General features: G+C 37.6%; 1 protein-coding gene across 1 annotated transcript; it reads left to right on the plus strand.

Annotated features, from left to right (window-relative positions):
• The first annotated feature begins 4738 nt into the window (after positions 1–4738).
• Positions 4739–12381, plus strand: LOC129737603 (uncharacterized). The gene is made up of 3 exons (XM_055728764.1): positions 4739–4803; positions 4863–5757; positions 11897–12381. The coding sequence occupies exons 2-3, from the start codon at positions 4950–4952 to the stop codon at positions 12379–12381; spliced, it is 1293 nt and encodes a 430-aa protein (XP_055584739.1). The 5' UTR covers positions 4739–4803; positions 4863–4949.
• Positions 12382–18263: the final 5882 nt, after the last annotated feature.

An 18263-nucleotide genomic window follows, 5' to 3' on the forward strand; every position in this document is an offset into this window, starting at 1 on the left:
GAACAGCAAAAACACAGCCAAGTGGATATGCGAGAAATTTTATCGATTTTTACCAACGGCCGCTGCCGGCGAAGGACATTCGGAACATCGGAATCCGGGGGGTTTTGGAGATTGGGAGAAAGGATCGGATCGGCTGTTGGTGCCGCAAGGACATGGTGATGATGGTTCGGTGAAAAACACGGAGGAAGGAAATTGTAAAGGGAATCGCATAATAAATGTTCAGATTCATGTACGCTTCGATGCTTGGTTGAATGGTCGGTCGGATTGACCGGGAAGGTGCCGGCAGGGTAGAAATTCAGGGCGTAAACGGGTAGCAGGAAGCATTCCGAGAACCATTGAAGTGCAACCCATGTGGTGAGCTGGCATCCAAAAACCCGGGAAGCAACAACGGCGGAAGCGATGGCTGATCTTTGAGGATTGAATTCAAGGGCGGCGCTTGGGTGAAATATGGTTTTGCTTTGTCATAAATAGGCTAGTTTGTGTGAAGGCATTTTGAAAAGACTGCCCCGAGTTGTATCGAGGAACATAAGCGGAAGGATTGGTTGTGTATCACACGGAATGAAATAGCCTTGACGTAATGACGACTTCTGGGAAGTTTTTTTCATGGATTTTTTTAGAAATAAAATAAAGTACCTAATAAAGTAAATTATTTTTCACTTTTATTGACTTTCCTGGGCGTAAAAGTTAAAAGTCATCGAAAACCGTATTGAAAGAACAATCCTATAGTTTTAAATTGTGTCGTATTGTATTGTATGGATCAATTCCGGTGTTTTTATTGTTTAAAATCAATGAAGAGATACATACTTTTAAATTCACAGTGGCTTTACCAGTGGCTTTACTTCAATAAAGTTTTAAGATTTGGACAGTGTTTCTAGAATTAATTGATATTTTTTTACTGGAAAGTTTTACCTTTTTTTTTCAGCTTTAAGGCGTGTGAGGGTCGCCTTGGAGTTGCCCAATCATCGTGGAGGAAAGGAAAAAAGAAGAAAAGGAGTGGGAGCAGTGAAATTTTTGCTTGTAAAATATCCATTAGTCAAATCAGGCGCCGGAATAAATTTGAAATCCTTCTTTTGTCGTTCGAAGTTGCAACATCATGAGGGAGGGAAGACAGTTTTAAATAATGCAAAAATATAATAAAATTGGAAAAAATTTAACAAATGATTACATGCAACAAAATTGTATACTATGTACTATGCACAAAACCGATAAATCGAGTCAATTTTTAACGAACTATAAGAAAAATTGAAATGGGATATGAATCTCAGTTTCACATGTTGTTTTTTTTTATTAACTGGTTAATCGCCGTGAACTTTTTTCGGCGCGGACTAAAACAATGTAAATTACTTACCAGTTGGTCCAAACGTTTTAAGCTACTTTTGGCGATTCGCTCCTCCTCAGTGAGCCTTGAAACTAAATTTACGGATTGTATAACTTTCCATTTAACTGGAACTATTTTTCTTAAAATAATGGACCATTTCGGCTAAACTGACAAATTTGATAAAAATTAAAAAATGACAAAAATAACAAAAATGACAAAAATGACAAGAATGACAAAAATGACAAAAATGACAAAAATGACAAAAATGACAAAAATGACAAAAATGACAAAAATGACAAAAATGACAAAAATGACAAAAATGACAAAAATGACAAAAATGACAAAAATGACAAAAATGACAAAAATGACAAAAATGACAAAAATGACAAAAATGACAAAAATGACAAAAATGACAAAAATGACAAAAATGACAAAAATGACAAAAATGACAAAAATGACAAAAATGACAAAAATGACAAAAATGACAAAAATGACAAAAATGACAAAAATGACAAAAATGACAAAAATGACAAAAATGACAAAAATGACAAAAATGACAAAAATGACAAAAATGACAAAAATGACAAAAATGACAAAAATGACAAAAATGACAAAAATGACAAAAATGACAAAAATGACAAAAATGACAAAAATGACAAAAATGACAAAAATGACAAAAATGACAAAAATGACAAAAATGACAAAAATGACAAAAATGACAATAATGACAAAAATGACAAAAATGACAAAAATGACAAAAATGACAAAAATGACAAAAATGACAAAAATGACAAAAATGACAAAAATGACAAAAATGACAAAAATGACAAAAATGACAAAAATGACAAAAATGACAAAAATTAGAAAAATGACAAAAATGACAAAAATGACAAAAATGACAAAAATGACAAAAATGACAAAAATGACAAAAATGACAAAAATGACAAAAATGACAAAAATGACAAAAATGACAAAAATGACAAAAATGACAAAAATGACAAAAATGACAAAAATGACAAAAATGACAAAAATGACAAAAATGACAAAAATGACACAAGTGATAATAAATTTGCCAAAATTCTTTTTCGTATTTAACAAATTTTCGTTTTTGCGAAAAAAAAGTTTCCACTATTTGCTTTTGTTTTGACTAGGTCGGTGGAACATGAATGTTTTTGGCTTGTTTTTAAACAAAAAGTTTTTCTCTAGTATTTCACAAAGCTATATTTGGGATTCAACAGTATGTATTACAGAATAAATTGATATCTTGAATAAGAAAAATTCAAAGAAACGAAAATCCTATGATATAAATTGGTTTATTGTTGCATTCGAAACAAATGCTGGAAGTAGTGTGGATACATAACAGAATTCTTAAAATTAATATACCATTCCAAAGGGATCAAAAGTGGAAAGCTGAAATAATGATTTTCTAAAGGTTTTCCACACCAAAGTACACGGAAGGTGAATTTCCCAGAGATGAACTGTGAAACAATAGTCCACCAGTAAAATAAAGACCAATAAAAGCACTGACAAGGAAGAAGGTACCATAATTTGCTTTTTATTTCAGTTTTATTAGCGACATCCAGCCATCGTTATCTGTTTTCTCGCCAATTCATCAAAGTCGTTTGGAGTCTTTCACTTGTCCTTGGGGCATTTCATTCGCACCGTTTAATGGCAGATTGATTTCTTTAGTTCCGTACAATCGATTTCCGTTTGCCGGGATCTCGGCGAGGATTCCTATGGGTGAAGACGCTCTGTTTTCCTTCCTCGGTTATTGAGTCTCAGGGAACGGTTCGTCCAATGATGGTCGCATTCCAACTCGGGGCCCCGGATGAAGATAACATCGATACGTTTTCCGTTTGCACTTTTTTGGGCTTTGTCACTTAAGTTTTTTTAAGGCAGTATTTTTGTTCTTTGTGTGTAAAGAATGATCACTTTTTCAGAATCATCCTGCAAGTTTAAATTTGAAATCTTTTTCATGACAGGAATGATTTTAAACGTTAGGAAAAAAACAGAAAATTAAAGTTTGGATTCTGAATTCAGAATGGTGGAATTTAGTTATTTTAACTCTATTCGTTTATACCTTAAATGTAGAAAATCTGTTCGTGCCTATCTTGTTATGGTTATTATACATTATACTGAGTTTTTGTTAAGAAGTGTAACTAAACGAGAAAAGATATTGAAACAAACCATTTTTACTTCAAAACTAATTTCAATTCTTACGATGGTCAACAGAATTAGCAGAAAAAATCTGAAATCTAATATCCTCTACTTCATTACCAAAAATTTTGATTAAAAAAATAGTTTATGTTGTTACAAATGCTATACTGCAATGAAACATTTTTCAAGAAACCAATTTCAGTCTCAATTTTATTTCGCTTTTCTAGTTCTTCGAAATGCTCAACATAATATTTTAAAAGTGCTGATAAATTTCACAAGGCCATGCATTTAAACAAATTTAGATGCCCTGAATCTATGTAAATATACAATATTTATATCAGCTATTTCAATTGAAATTACTTTTGAAAATAGATAAAAAAATTCAAAAAATTTCTGCAATTTTTATGACAACACTTTAAAACAAAAGCTTTAAATAAATTATCAACTTTTCTTAAGGCTAATTTTGAGTACTGCGAATAAAATTATAGAAGTTTTATATATGTTTACTTATTTTCATTTCAATTATTGATGAAGCTGTTAACCTGAGGTTTCTAGATTGCCCGGTTTCATCCGGTTTGCCCGGATATTAAATACAAAATTTGGGAACAGTCCGGCCCGGCCCGGTTGCCCAGATTTTATTAAAAAATGCCTGGATTTTGCCCGGAATAATTAATTTTTTTTTTGGGAAAGTAAACATAAAAAATAACAAACGCCTCTGAAACGATTTTTTAAAAAGTTTAATAAAAATAATCATGAAAGGTTTTTTGGAATCCTACAAGACAACTCAATTTCTGTCAATGTGTTGGCGTTCCTGGTAACACTGCCGGGCTCGATATTGACGGATAGTTTGCGTTACTTGGACGACGATGGTGATTGGCGAAAACGCACGGTCAACTGTCATCGAAAAAACCACTTCCTGTATCATCACGTTATCAGATGAGCTGATTCCAGTCCGTGCGAAAAGTGAAAATTAATTTGTTGAGTAGTTACTTGAAAGTGCTGACGAAACTTCATTTGTCAGGTTCCTCGGCAATATTAGAGCTTGAGACCTTTTACGATTCGTGAGTTGAATCATCTTCAATTTGTTATTTACCACATTCTTTAATTACGGAATTTTCCCTAGGTCGTAAATTCATAATTGAATTGCCAAGAATTTAACAGTTTATTAGCAGTTTGTCATCATTAAAATTATTAATTATCACTACAGTAAGTTGCTCGCAATGTTCCACCTGAACTATTAATAACAACATCTCTAATAGAACAGGGTTTTTTAACGCTGCAATCCGGTGATTAGGAGAGGTATCTCAGTATAGAGTCCGCACTGAAATGTAAGGTTACAAATTTATAATTTCTGCCTGATTGTACTTAAACAAATTCCTTATTACAGCTTTGAAGCTGTTTCAATAAACCGCTGTCAAACTTCAAGTGCTGGTGCTTTTAATTTGCCTCAACAAAATCTTCAAAGATTTCAAAGATGTCCCAGATAAATGCTCCTACACCAAGCATTGGTCGACCTTCAACCACGAATGCAGGTTCGCATAACTGTCAGGAATGTGACCGTAACGATTCATTCGACAACATGGTCCAATGTGACTTCTGTCCCTCTTGGTGGCACTTCAAATGTGCCGGAGTGGATGCAACCGTAGAAAACAGGACGTGGAAATGTAAAAACTGCGTTGCCAAAGGAAGTAGTCAAAGACCTTTGTCCCAAACGGGTTCCGCTCTCCAGCGGCTTCGTGAACGCCAAGAACTTGAAAGACAACGGGCCGACCTTGAGCTTCGACAGAAACATCTCATCGAACAAGAAACGTTCATCAATTCCGAGGAATCTCGTAGTAATCGCAGCGGGATTAGCCCTGTCGGAATTGATCAACGTACGCAACAGTGGGTCGACAGCATTGACGAACAAGCATTTATTCCGGAGCCGACAATGTTATTTATGCCACCAGGGAATCAAATGTCATCCGGTATTCCTCAGCTTAGACGACAGTTGGCCCACTGTGAAGCGGGTAACTCTACGACCGAGCAGTTGGAAAATTTACAGAGACAACTTCAACTGTGTCATGAGTTTCTCGCTACATTATCAGCTGGTGAACTGCCTAAATCGACTGGAAGCAACAAATCCATGGCTGCACAGGAAAAATCCAATGAAGGTTTGGGAAATAGAACTGGAGCCATCCCGAAATCAGTCGCTACAGGAGCATCAATCATTGGTCACCCGATGACAAATTCAAAGCCAGCAGGGGAGTACGTCCAACAGCAGGGAAGTGTAATGCCCACAGGTGAGTGCCATGCCTCTGATCATACGACTAGATATGCCTCGTTTAGATGCTCCACAATCAATAGAACAACCAATTATGGGCAGCAGCGCCTTGAATCCGCGCGTCCATCTGTGCATAGTTGCAATCCTAATAATCAATATGCTCAGGTAAATCAAATCACAAATCAAGTGAAGAGAAACCCACCGCGGGTATCACAATTAGATGAACAGGCTATCCATCTGCCTCCTCATCCTACTATCGATATTATGAACCTCATACCTAACCAATCATCACAAATTCCTCTACCCAACACCCATTCAGAAACTACTTTACCTAACGTTACCTCGTCTCGACGCACACGGTTTGAACCATTGCCTAACCGCGCGTCTCAGAATATTCTTACTGATCAGTCAATCTTACCACCAGCCTCCCACATCGAATTTCAATCAATGCCCACAAGAAGTGTCGTGAACGCCCCCCAGAGCGAATTTTTCAATGCAGTGTGTCCTACACCCCAGCAGATGGCAGCTAGACAGTCCTTTCCGCGCGAACTACCAAGCTTTTCGGGTGATCCTACCGATTGGCCGATGTTCATAGCAAATTATGAATACACGACAGCAACTTGCGGCTACTCAAATGGAGAAAACATGTTGCGACTTCAACACTGTCTTAAGGGACACGCCCTCCAGACCGTGCGGAGTCGTTTGGTACACCCTGCGGCGGTTCCTCAAGTTATAGAAGCGTTACGTTTACGATACGGAAGAGCGGATTTCTTAATTAACACCCTTTTGCAGAAAGTTCGAGCTATTCCGGTGATAAGGTCTGACAAGTTAGAGGCTCTTGTCGATTATGGCGATGCGGTCCAAGCGTTATGTGACCACATAGAAGCCGCAAACGAACCTGCTCATCTTGTTAATCCTCAACTTTTGCAAGAGCTTGTAGAAAAACTTCCCACAGAGCAGAGAATGTTATGGGCAGCATATAAGCGTGATCTTCAGGGAGTGGATCTCCGAACATTTGGGGATTATATGACTGTGGTGGCGAAAGATGCGCTGGGTGTGATAAGTTTCAACAACAATGTAAATAAATTGGATAAACAGAAATCCAAGCCGAAGGGATATATTAATGCCCACGCTGAATCAAATGATTCGTCGTCAGAGCAACACAACGAGGAAATCACAGAGGATAAACAAGTCTCGAAGCTGGAATGTAGATGTTGTGGAAAATCTGGTCACCGACTCCGTGAATGTTACAGATTCAAAGGACTACTCGTGGAAGAACGCTGGAACATCGTCAAGGCGTTACGTTTATGCTATGCGTGTCTCAGTAGCCACGGTAGGCGTGCGTGCCGGAGCGGAATAAGCTGCGATGTCGTTGGGTGCAACTATCGACACCACCCACTTCTGCATAATCCCAAGGAATCCAAGATACAGATGACTCACTTTGCCGATCACCATACACACCGAGCCGAGGATTCGCCTACACTCTTTAGAATAGTTCCAGTGACCGTGTACGGAGCTTCGACTTCAGTGGAAACATATGCATTCCTCGACGAAGGTTCCGACCTGACGTTGGTTGAAGTCAGTTTAGCACAGCAGCTAGGTTTGCAAGGGAGCGTCGAGCCCCTTTGCCTGCGGTGGACCGGAAACACTACGCGTACAGAAAACGATTCCTGTAGAATCGACATCTCAGTGTCCGGTGTTGGACAGGAAAAGCTCTCCGTTTTGAAGAATGCTAGAACAGTAAAGTATCTAAACCTTCCTACTCAAAGTTTTGATGCTGAGCATGCTGCGAAACAATTCAAACATCTGCGTGGCATACCGCTTAAGAGCTACAGACGAGCAACCCCCAGGATACTTATTGGCATCGACAATCTACGTTTTTCAGTACCACTGAAAATAAAAGAAGGAGATGGTTTAGGACCCGTAGCATCGAAAACGAGACTTGGATGGTGCGTATATGGGCAACATCCGGGAAATCCTACTTCATCGTTTAGTTTCCATATCTGCGGATGTACGGCGGATGAAAATCTCAATGAATTAGTTAAAAGTTTCCTCGCTCTTGAACAAGTTGAAGAAACGGGTTTAAAACCATTATCGGAACAAGAACAGCGCGCTTTAAACATTCTAAAGCAGACGACAAAGCGAGTAGGCGATCGATTCCAGACTGGTTTGTTGTGGGTAAGCGATTCAGTGGTCTTACCAAACAGTTATAATATGAGCTTGAGGCGCTTAAAGTGCCTAGAGAAAAGAATGTCGCGGGACGACAGTCTGAGGAAGAACTTGCATCAGCAAATTATAGAATACGTAGTAGACTAGTTCACTTTTCGGCTTTTTTCGCTGATCACAACGCCACTTACAGGGTTTGATCCTCATTCATTTTCAAGTACTCTGGCCAAATTTGAGCTCATTTGAGTAAGTTTCCAGCGTGCGCTAGGAGTTTTATTGAAAAAAGTCCATTTTTCTGGAAAATTTCCGTAGATGTGTTCTAGCAAGCTGTTGTAAATATAAACTGATAATTTTATAGTGCTCGGTGATTGGTATGACAAGCATTCGTATGGACCTGTTTTAGATAATTGGCTTAATCAAACCGAAAAAAATTAAAAATTCATAAACTACCAACTTTTACAGAAAATTTACTTACAAGTTGAGAGCTTAAAATCAGTAGTAAATAGAAAAAAAATATTTTCGATATAAACTTTTCATAAAAAGATAGCCTTATTTATAACCTTTAATTTGATGTATAACACTTAATGATCGCAAGAGTGCTAGCAAAGTTATTCAAATATCTATGCAACAAATTTGATTTGATAAAATATTTTTCATTCAAGTTTGCTCCACACCAACTTGTGCACAAGAAAGGATATTTTATTCAATCAAGTACCCCATGCCGGGGCCAGGAGTTAAAAAAGCGCGCGCTTTGATCAAGTTGTAAGCAAGTCCTCTTGATGCCACGTTTTGCAGGTTGCATGATGCTAAAACTTGAATGGAGACAACATTATGATTCAAAGAATGTGATGTGAATGTTTGAATATCTTTGCTTGTACTGTTGTGATAATTAAGTGTTATACATCAAATTAAAGGTTATAAATAAGGCTATCTTTTTATGAAAAGTTTATATCGAAAATATTTTTTTTCTATTTACTACTGATTTTAAGCTCTTAACTTGTAAGTAAATTTTCTATAAAAGTTGGTAGTTTATGAATTTTTAATTTTTTTCGGTTTGATTTAGTCAATTATCTAAAACAGGTCCATAAGAATGATTGTCATACCAATCACCGAGCACTATAAAATTATCATTTTATATTAACAACAGCTTGCTAGAACACATCTACGAAAATTTTCCAGAAAAATGGACTTTTTTCAATAAAACTTCTAGCGCACGCTGGAAACTTACTCAAATGAGCTCAAATTCGGCCAGAGTTCTTGAAAATGAATGAGGATCAAACCCTGTAAGTGGCGTTGTGATCAGCGAAAAAAGCCGAAAAGTGAACTAGTCTAATACGTAGATAAGGGTTACGCGCATAAAGCAACGCTCGAGGAACTGCAAGAAGCGAACACTGACCGCATATGGTACCTTCCGTTAGGAGCAGTAATCAATCCAAAAAAACCAGGCAAAGTAAGGATCATCTGGGACGCTGCCGCCAAAGTATCCGGAATTTCACTAAACAGTAAATTAATGAAAGGCCCTGATCAGCTTTCATCGCTTCCCGGAATATTATTTCAGTTTCGTTTGTATCAGATAGCTGTCAGCTCAGACGTCAAAGAAATGTTCCATCAGGTACTAATCATACCTGAGGATAAACATTCTCAAAGATTCTTATGGCGCACAGATCCCGAGCAAGAGCCAGATATTTACCTGATGGACGTGGCGACCTTTGGGTCAACGTGCTCGCCTGCTTCAGCCCAATATGTCAAAAACCTTAACGCTGAGCAACATGTTGAGCAGTATCCTGAAGCAGCTAAATCAATCGTGCATCGCTATTACATGGATGATTACTTTGAGAGTTTCAGCAATGAGACGAAAGCTTCAAAAATATCGAAAGAAATTCGTCAAATTCAACTTAAAGGAGGATTCGTTCTTCATAACTGGAGATCTAATTGCAGTCGAGTATTAGAAAGCCTTGGAGTCTGGGAGAACCCTTCAACCAAACAGCTAAACCTGGCGAGTGAAGATAAAGTCGAGAGAGTGCTTGGAATGCTGTGGAATCCTACGACAGACAAATTAGGATTCTCCACTCAAATGAGAGATGATGTTCAACAACTCATTAGCTCGGGTAAAAGGCCAACTAAACGACAGATCTTACGTTGTGTGATGACACTGTTTGACCCGCTCGGACTATTGGCTCCATTTGTCATCCATGGGAAGGTGTTAATCCAGGATCTCTGGAGATCAGGAATTGGATGGGACGACGAAGTTGGGGACACAGTATTCACTCGCTGGACTGAATGGATTAACATGATTGAATTTGTATCCAACGTCCAAATTTCCCGGTGTTACTTTCCGGGAGCAACTGAATCTACTTACGAAAATACGGAATTACATGTATTTGTCGATGCCAGTGAAACAGCCTACGCTTGCGCAGCGTACATTAGAGTCGTAGCAAAAGATGGGAGAGCTGTTCTTCAATTGATATCAGGAAAAGCGAAGGTAGCTCCACTCAAACCATTGTCCGTATCGAGAATGGAACTTCAGAGCTGTGTTTTAGGAGCGCGAATCTTGAAATTAGTCAAAACATACCACGACATACCGATTGTTAAAAGCTTTCTCTGGTCCGACTCAAGAACCGCTTTATCATGGATTAAGTCGGATCCCCGAAATTATCGACCGTATGTGTCACACCGTGTAGGCGAAATCCTTGAGCACACCACCGCTGCAGAGTGGAGATGGGTACCTTCAAGAGAAAATCCAGCAGACGAGGCTACTAAATGGGGATGCGGTCCGTACTTTGACAAAAACTCTCGGTGGTATGAGGGCCCAAAGTTCTTAGAATTGCCGGAAAAACATTGGCCAGGTATGGAGGATATAGTTGGAGACACGAAAGAGGAAATGCGTTCCACAGTTCTTGTACATATTAGTTACCAGTCTGTGATAGAATACAACAAGTTTTCTAAATGGGAAAGACTCTATCGAACAACCGCCTATGTTCTGCGATTCCTCAAACACTTCGATGGTTCTCTCGTTCCTTCTGGTCTACTACAACAACCTGAACTACTGGAAGCCGCACAAACTGTTATCAAACAAGTCCAAAAGGAATCTTACCCGGAAGAAATATCCATTCTTAGGAGTAACAAGGGAGAGTCACCCCGCCGTGTCATCAGTTCCAGAAGTCTTATTCACAAACTTGATCCATTCCTGGACGAGGTAGGTTTGCTGCGAGAAAACAGCCGAATAAGGAACTCGAACTCAGCATCGTATGGGGTACGTTTTCCAATTATCTTACCTACAAAACACCGAGTCACGATGCTGATTGTTGATTGGTATCATCGCAGCTTTAACCACGCAAATTTTGAAACCGTAGTCAACGAGGTGAGACAATTGTACACCATACCGGGGCTTCGCACTCTAACCCGAATGGTCTGCCGAACTTGCCAAAAGTGCAAAATTCGCAAAGCGAAACCTGCCGAGGTCCGTATGGCCCCTTTACCTGCAGCCCGACTAGCCGAAGGAGAGCGCCCATTTACTTATACTGGGCTGGACTATTTTGGGCCACTATACGTTACTGTAGGACGAGCCAGAGTGAAGAGATGGATTGCACTTTTTACCTGCCTTACTGTACGTGCGATTCACCTCGAAGTAGTATATTCTCTCTCGACGAATTCATGTATTTTCGCCGTCCGCAGATTTATAAGTCGTCGCGGAGCTCCAGCAGAAATATTCAGTGATAACGGAACAAACTTTTTGGGTGCATCCAACATCTTGCGAGAACAAATTGAACAAGGGCTCGTGAACACGTTTACAAATTTGAATACAAAGTGGAGATTCAATCCGCCAGGGGCACCGCACATGGGGGGCGTCTGGGAGAGGCTTGTAAGATCAGTAAAATTAGCGATAAATGAGGCATATAATGAGAGTAAACTGGATGATGAGGGACTAATTACATTGATTGTGGAAGCAGAGAGCATTGTTAACTCGAGGCCACTCACCTATCTTCCCCTAGATTCTGCTGAGTCCGAAGCACTAACCCCAAACCACTTTCTACTGGGGAGTTCAAACGGAACTAAGCAACCTGAAGTACCCATAGGGCAACATAGGAACCTCAAAACATCCTGGGATTTGATACAAAAGGAACTGAATATATTTTGGGGTCGCTGGATCAAAGAGTACCTTCCTGTTATCCGACGACAGACAAAATGGTTCGAGTCGAGTAAGGCGATTGTAGCTGGGGATTTGGTCATGGTGGTGGACGCCAAGACACGCAACGGTTGGACGCGAGGTAGAGTAGCAGAAACGATTCATGGTCCGGACGGGATTATCCGTCATGCATTCATCGATACTAACAACGGTCGACTACGGCGCGCCGTCCATTACCTGGCGCCACTAGACGTTGAAGATAGCCGTGCAGTCTCGGAGTCAGTCGAGATGCACCCGGGGGAGGATGTTGGCGTTCCTGGTAACACTGCCGGGCTCGATATTGACGGATAGTTTGCGTTACTTGGACGACGATGGTGATTGGCGAAAACGCACGGTCAACTGTCATCGAAAAAACCACTTCCTGTATCATCACGTTATCAGATGAGCTGATTCCAGTCCGTGCGAAAAGTGAAAATTAATTTGTTGAGTAGTTACTTGAAAGTGCTGACGAAACTTCATTTGTCAGGTTCCTCGGCAATATTAGAGCTTGAGACCTTTTACGATTCGTGAGTTGAATCATCTTCAATTTGTTATTTACCACATTCTTTAATTACGGAATTTTCCCTAGGTCGTAAATTCATAATTGAATTGCCAAGAATTTAACAGTTTATTAGCAGTTTGTCATCATTAAAATTAATTAATTATCACTACAGTAAGTTGCTCGCAATGTTCCACCTGAACTATTAATAACAACATCTCTAATAGAACAGGGTTTTTTAACGCTGCAATCCGGTGATTAGGAGAGGTATCTCAGTATAGAGTCCGCACTGAAATGTAAGGTTACAAATTTATAATTTCTGCCTGATTGTACTTAAACAAATTCCTTATTACAGCTTTGAAGCTGTTTCAATAAACCGCTGTCAAACTTCAAGTGCTGGTGCTTTTAATTTGCCTCAACAGTCAATGAGTTTGATGAAAAAAATTTCTGGGTTTTGAGAAAATTTGCCCGGATATTGCCCGGATTTATGGTTGTCACTTTTAAAATCAACTGGCTGGGTTTTGCCAGGTTTTTATACAAAGTTGCCCAAATTGTACGACATGGATACGTGCTGAAAAAAAAATTGGCAACCTTATTTTAACCAAGTTGAACTTAAATATTTTTAAAAGCATAATTATAATTGGTTTTCAGGTTTCAACAAATTTGTTAAATCAAATCAAGATTTTTAACTTACTGCACTGCCGCTGGACGCATATTTGTCACATGTAACATCCCAAGAGGTACAGATTCAACCACCTAGCATTAGGAAGTTTTATTGTGGATTTATTATAGTATTTTTTGTGCAGCTCATTTAATTATGGACGTGCAAAATGCTTATATTCTTTTTTCGACCATTTGTTTTCAGATAGTTTTGAAAACGTTAATAAAGCTTTTAACATGTCGTTTTAGTTGTTTTGAAAGAGTTATGAATGCCCTGCTTAAACTATAATGAAGCACAAACTTAGAAGTTTGCTCCCAGCTTTCTTTTGCATGTTTTGTAATAACACTCACTAAACCGCCATAAAACTTTGTGACCATCAAGATGTCAAAACAGGGCACGCTCAGGTTAGATAGCAAATATTTGAATTGGAATTCCCATTTTTACACATTTTTGATAAGTTATGTGTTTTGGTTTTGAGTTAAAATAAAAAAAAATACATATAAATCTTTGAAAACTTCCAATTACCGGAAGGGGTATGAATATTTCTACAATATGAGTATTGAGTATTTAAGGGGCCCAAATAGTAGGAAAAGAAATGTTGCTTGGCGCCATCATTGTTCCAAGATAGCGGCTTCCGCTTTTATTTTCAAAGCTGTAAATAACTGAAAATATAATGAAACGTTCACAATATGGTTATTAGGTGAAAATGATAAACGAGTAGAAGTCGAATTTTTCCTTATCGACGCCATCTAGAAATCCAAGTTGGCGGCATCCACTGAGCTTTGCAATGCTGTTAATCACTGGAAATCAAATGAAACCTCACATTATAAGTATTGAGAGAAATCTAAGTTCTTCGAAATAACAGGTTACCTCATCCGCCATATTGGTTGGCAGATTTCCAGAATGATGACGTAGTTGTTATGAAAAAAAGCGAGCATTGTATTGAATTCTACGATTTTTCCATAAAAAATATTTTTGATGCCAGTTATTTGTACGCCACTGTCCTCAAATGCATAAATTCGACTTTCCAGATTTATGAGCTTCTTCAAAAAATTCGATTTGGTTTGTGGTTCTCCATAAAATGCGAATTAACCTCGGAAATATCTAAATTTTGGTGGAAATTGTAATTACTGGAAACTATTTCCAAGCATATTGTAAGCTTAAAATGGAAAATTTTACAAGAAGACACATCTAATAGTCCTAATAAATCATTTAACACGCAAATTTCGAGTTCATAACCAGTGAAATATTTAATTAATAAATCATCTTTTCTCGTAACTATTTTCTTATTCGATTTTTTGAATGATTCCAAGCTCTTTATTCGATATATTTCATACTGAAATAATTTTTTTCAACACTAACTTTAGTTCCTCAACACTAATTACTGAATTTTTTATGCAAATGACGAAAAACGTAGATTTTTTTTTCCTATAGAATGTATGAAGAATTTCATAACAACTACGTCATCATGCTCGGCGTGGGGGTACGTTCACACATGATTACGGTACCCTATAATTCAAATACTCTGAAGAGAAATAGCTAAACTAATAGAATTCAATTTTTGCTATCCGATGTTATAATCCAAGATGGCGGCTTCTGCTGAACTTTCAAATGCTGTAAATAACTAAAAATCACATGAAACTCCCACAATATGGGTATTGGCTAAAGGGCTAAACTAGAAGAAGCCAAATTTCGCTATCAGATGTCATCTTGAAATTCAAGATGGCGGCTTCCACTGAACTTAAAGATGGCGTTTGATAGCAAAATTCGACTTCTACTAGTTGAGTCCTTCCACCTAATACCCATATTGTTAGAGTTTCATGCGATTTTCTGTCATTTACAGCATTTTGAAGTTCAGCGGAAGTCGCAATCTTGGTTTTCGACATGGCGTCTGATAGCGAATTTTGACTTCTTCTAGTTTAGCCATTTAGCCAATACCCATATTGTGGGGGTTTCATGTGATTTTTAGTTATTTACAGCATTTGAAAGTTCCGCGAAAGTCACCATCTTGGTTTTCAAGATGGCGCCTTATTGAGAAATTTGACTTAAACTGATTAGGCCATTTTACCCAATGACCATATTGTGGGAATTCTATGTGGTCTTAGTAATTAAAATCATTTTAATGTTCAGTGGAAGCCGCCAACTTGGATTTCAAGATGACGTCTAATAGCGAAATTTGTCGTCTACTCGTTGATCCCTTTCAACTAATACCCATAATGTGGGAGTTTCATGCGATTTTCAGTGATCAACAGTATTTAAAAGTTCAGTGGAAGCCGTAATCTTGGATTTGAAGATGGCCTCCAATAGTGAAATTCGACTTCTAATAATTTAGCAATTTCTCTCAATACTCATATTGTGGGGGTTTCATATGATTTCCAGTGATTAACTGCATTTCAAATTTCAGTGGAAGCCGCCACGTTAAATTTCAAGATGGCGTTGGAAAGGAAAAAATCGATTTCTTCTAGTCCAGCCCTTTCACCCAAGATGGCTGGGGTTTCATGCGATTTTAGTCATTTACAACATTTTAAAATCATCTTGGATTCAGACTATGAAATTCGACTTCAACTCATGGCTTATTCCACGGATCAGTCCGACCAATCCCTTTTCATTTAAAAGGTCTGTCCTCATTTACTGTACTAATGATAAACAACTCAGAAATGAGGAACTCATCCTGAGCGTGTAGTTGGATGGCTTAAGAGAAAATCGTAAAATTTTAGCTTTTTATACGGCTGCTCATTAAACCAGTATAAAACTAATTAGCTATTTATCTGACCATAAAAAAGGCTATAAAGCATTGAGTTAACAGACGTCATGTTGGTTGCAAAATCGAAGGGCACCAAATGACGCGATGTTGATGGATTCACAATGCAAGTATTTGAAAATATTTTTTCAGGCCTATTTCCATCTATTTTATCATGATTGATTTTCAGATTTGACGAGGCGCATTTATTTTAAGATAGTCATAGTTATTTCATACACAATTTACCCACATTTACGCTTACAGAATCGAAAAAAAAAACAAAAGTTGCTAACATGTTTAATAATAGCTTCGGTGATCAACAATTTCAAGCATAATGACTTTATCGAGGTTTAAAAAATTTGTCATGATGACGTTTCTAGGATAGGGCCAAATAGCTAGATCTTAGCTTTAATAGACGTCTGGTGATATTATAGAATGAGCTTTAGCATTTTATGACGATTAACGCAATAGTCCTAATAAAATTTTGCTGACCATAATAAAACTAAAATTGTTACTTGGAATTTCGACGTTTATGAGTTTTTCATGCCAATCGTTATAATTTGATACGTATTTTTAAAAATACGTATAATGATCGGAGTATATTTTAGTGATCTTCGGTTTTAAAGTAAAAAAATATTGCGAAACTGTGTGTTAACAGCAAAATCTTTTTGTGAAACTTTGATCGCGTCTTTCTCGTTTTGCCTTTTTGTAACATGTGACAATTATGCTTCCAACGGCATCTTTTGAAAATTTTTATAAACTGTAGAGTTTTCCTTTTTTAGAACATGCGTCATCATAATATTATGCCTTAATTGAATGAAGTTAAATAATTAGAATCAGGATCAGATTATGTGAGAAAATCGTAGTTTCTACATTATGTTCTTTCCAGGGCCCAATATTTCAATTGACAGTGACAAAATCGTCAGAGCTTGTAACTTTAAAACCTGCGATTGAAAACGTATTAACTTTTTTTTTAAATTATATTATGTAAAAATGTTTGTTGAATCGATCAGGATTTTTTAATTAATCTTCACAAAATTCGATAAAAAAATTTTGATCTGGAAAGTCACATGAAAAAAAAATAATCAAATAATGATTCGAATAAGCATCTTTAAAACTGAATTTTAATGCGCAATTTAAACTAAATTTGCATTTGCTAAGTGCTTTCATTATTTACAACAAATCATGGAATTCCTTATTTTTATTTTTTATCAGTTTTTTCTGGATAACTCATGCAATCACCTATTTTACACCATTTCCTTGTCAGTATAATTAAACATGAAGTTATTACTTGACTCCGAGCACTGGCACTCTTGAAATAATATTAAATGATTAACTGGTTTAATCGCCGCGATGAATTGTTTGCTGTTTTCATCGACTTTTTTCGGCGAGGAATGAAACAAAATTACTTGCCAGTTGGTCCAAACGTTTCGAGCTACTTTTGGCTGTTCGCTCCTCTTCAGTGGACCTTAAATATAATTTATTTTCAATACAAATTTTCCATTTTACTAGATTATATAACTTACTTTATCTAGCGATCGTCTTACTACTGTTTGTTGTCTGTTGTTTTTTTTTGATGTTATGTTTATATTTATCTGTCAGTGTTCTGATCTTGGGTAAAATGGAGTTGTAGGCTGATTTAAAATTGATTGAGTCTTTGGGGGTCCAAATTATCGGATATCGATTAAGAAACGCGTGTTCAATGTTTGACGTAAACTTTATTAATACTCATATTCTATGTACAACTATTGCTATTTATACTGTTTGGTGTGTATGTGTGTGAGAGATTGGATGTGTCGTGTTTGCTATTATACATGCTAGCTGTTGTATGTTACTGCTATTGTTCTCGCTAAATTTGAAATACTCAGAGCCCGGCTACCTTTTACTCAGACGTCGCCACATGTATGAAGCAGCCGACGGCTGATCTTAATGAACTCAAATATCAGCGGAAAATTTACTTAGACGTCAGAAAATTCGGCACTCAGAGAACTCGAGTGCTGGAAGGCGACAACTGAGTAAATGATGATCAGTTTGTGCGAGGCGGTCGGACTTGGTTGTTTTTGTGCAGCAAAAACTAAAAAATGTACATTGTGAATATTCATTCTAAAGGTAATTTCTAGCTATTAATCCGATATTATTTTTATTACAGGGTTCGGTGACGAAGGTGGTCCAAATACAATTGGCATAACGGCATAATATTACGGCATAATGGGTCCCGGGAGCCAAAACCCGACGGGCAAAAAAAAATTCATTTTTTTTAAATAAAATATGTATGCACAACATTTGGACTTTTG

The sequence above is a fragment of the Uranotaenia lowii genome, chromosome 1 (assembly GCF_029784155.1).
Source record: "Uranotaenia lowii strain MFRU-FL chromosome 1, ASM2978415v1, whole genome shotgun sequence".
Taxonomy (NCBI): Eukaryota; Metazoa; Arthropoda; class Insecta; order Diptera; family Culicidae; genus Uranotaenia; species Uranotaenia lowii.

Coding starts and splice junctions, on each gene's coding strand:
- LOC129737603 (XM_055728764.1), top strand. CDS start 4,950: ATGTCCCAGATAAATGCTCCTACACCAAGCATTGGTCGACCTTCAACC. Junction 5,758..11,896: donor GGGAAGTGTAATGCCCACAG/GTGAGTGCCATG, acceptor ATCTTCCCCTAG/ATTCTGCTGAGTCCGAAGCA.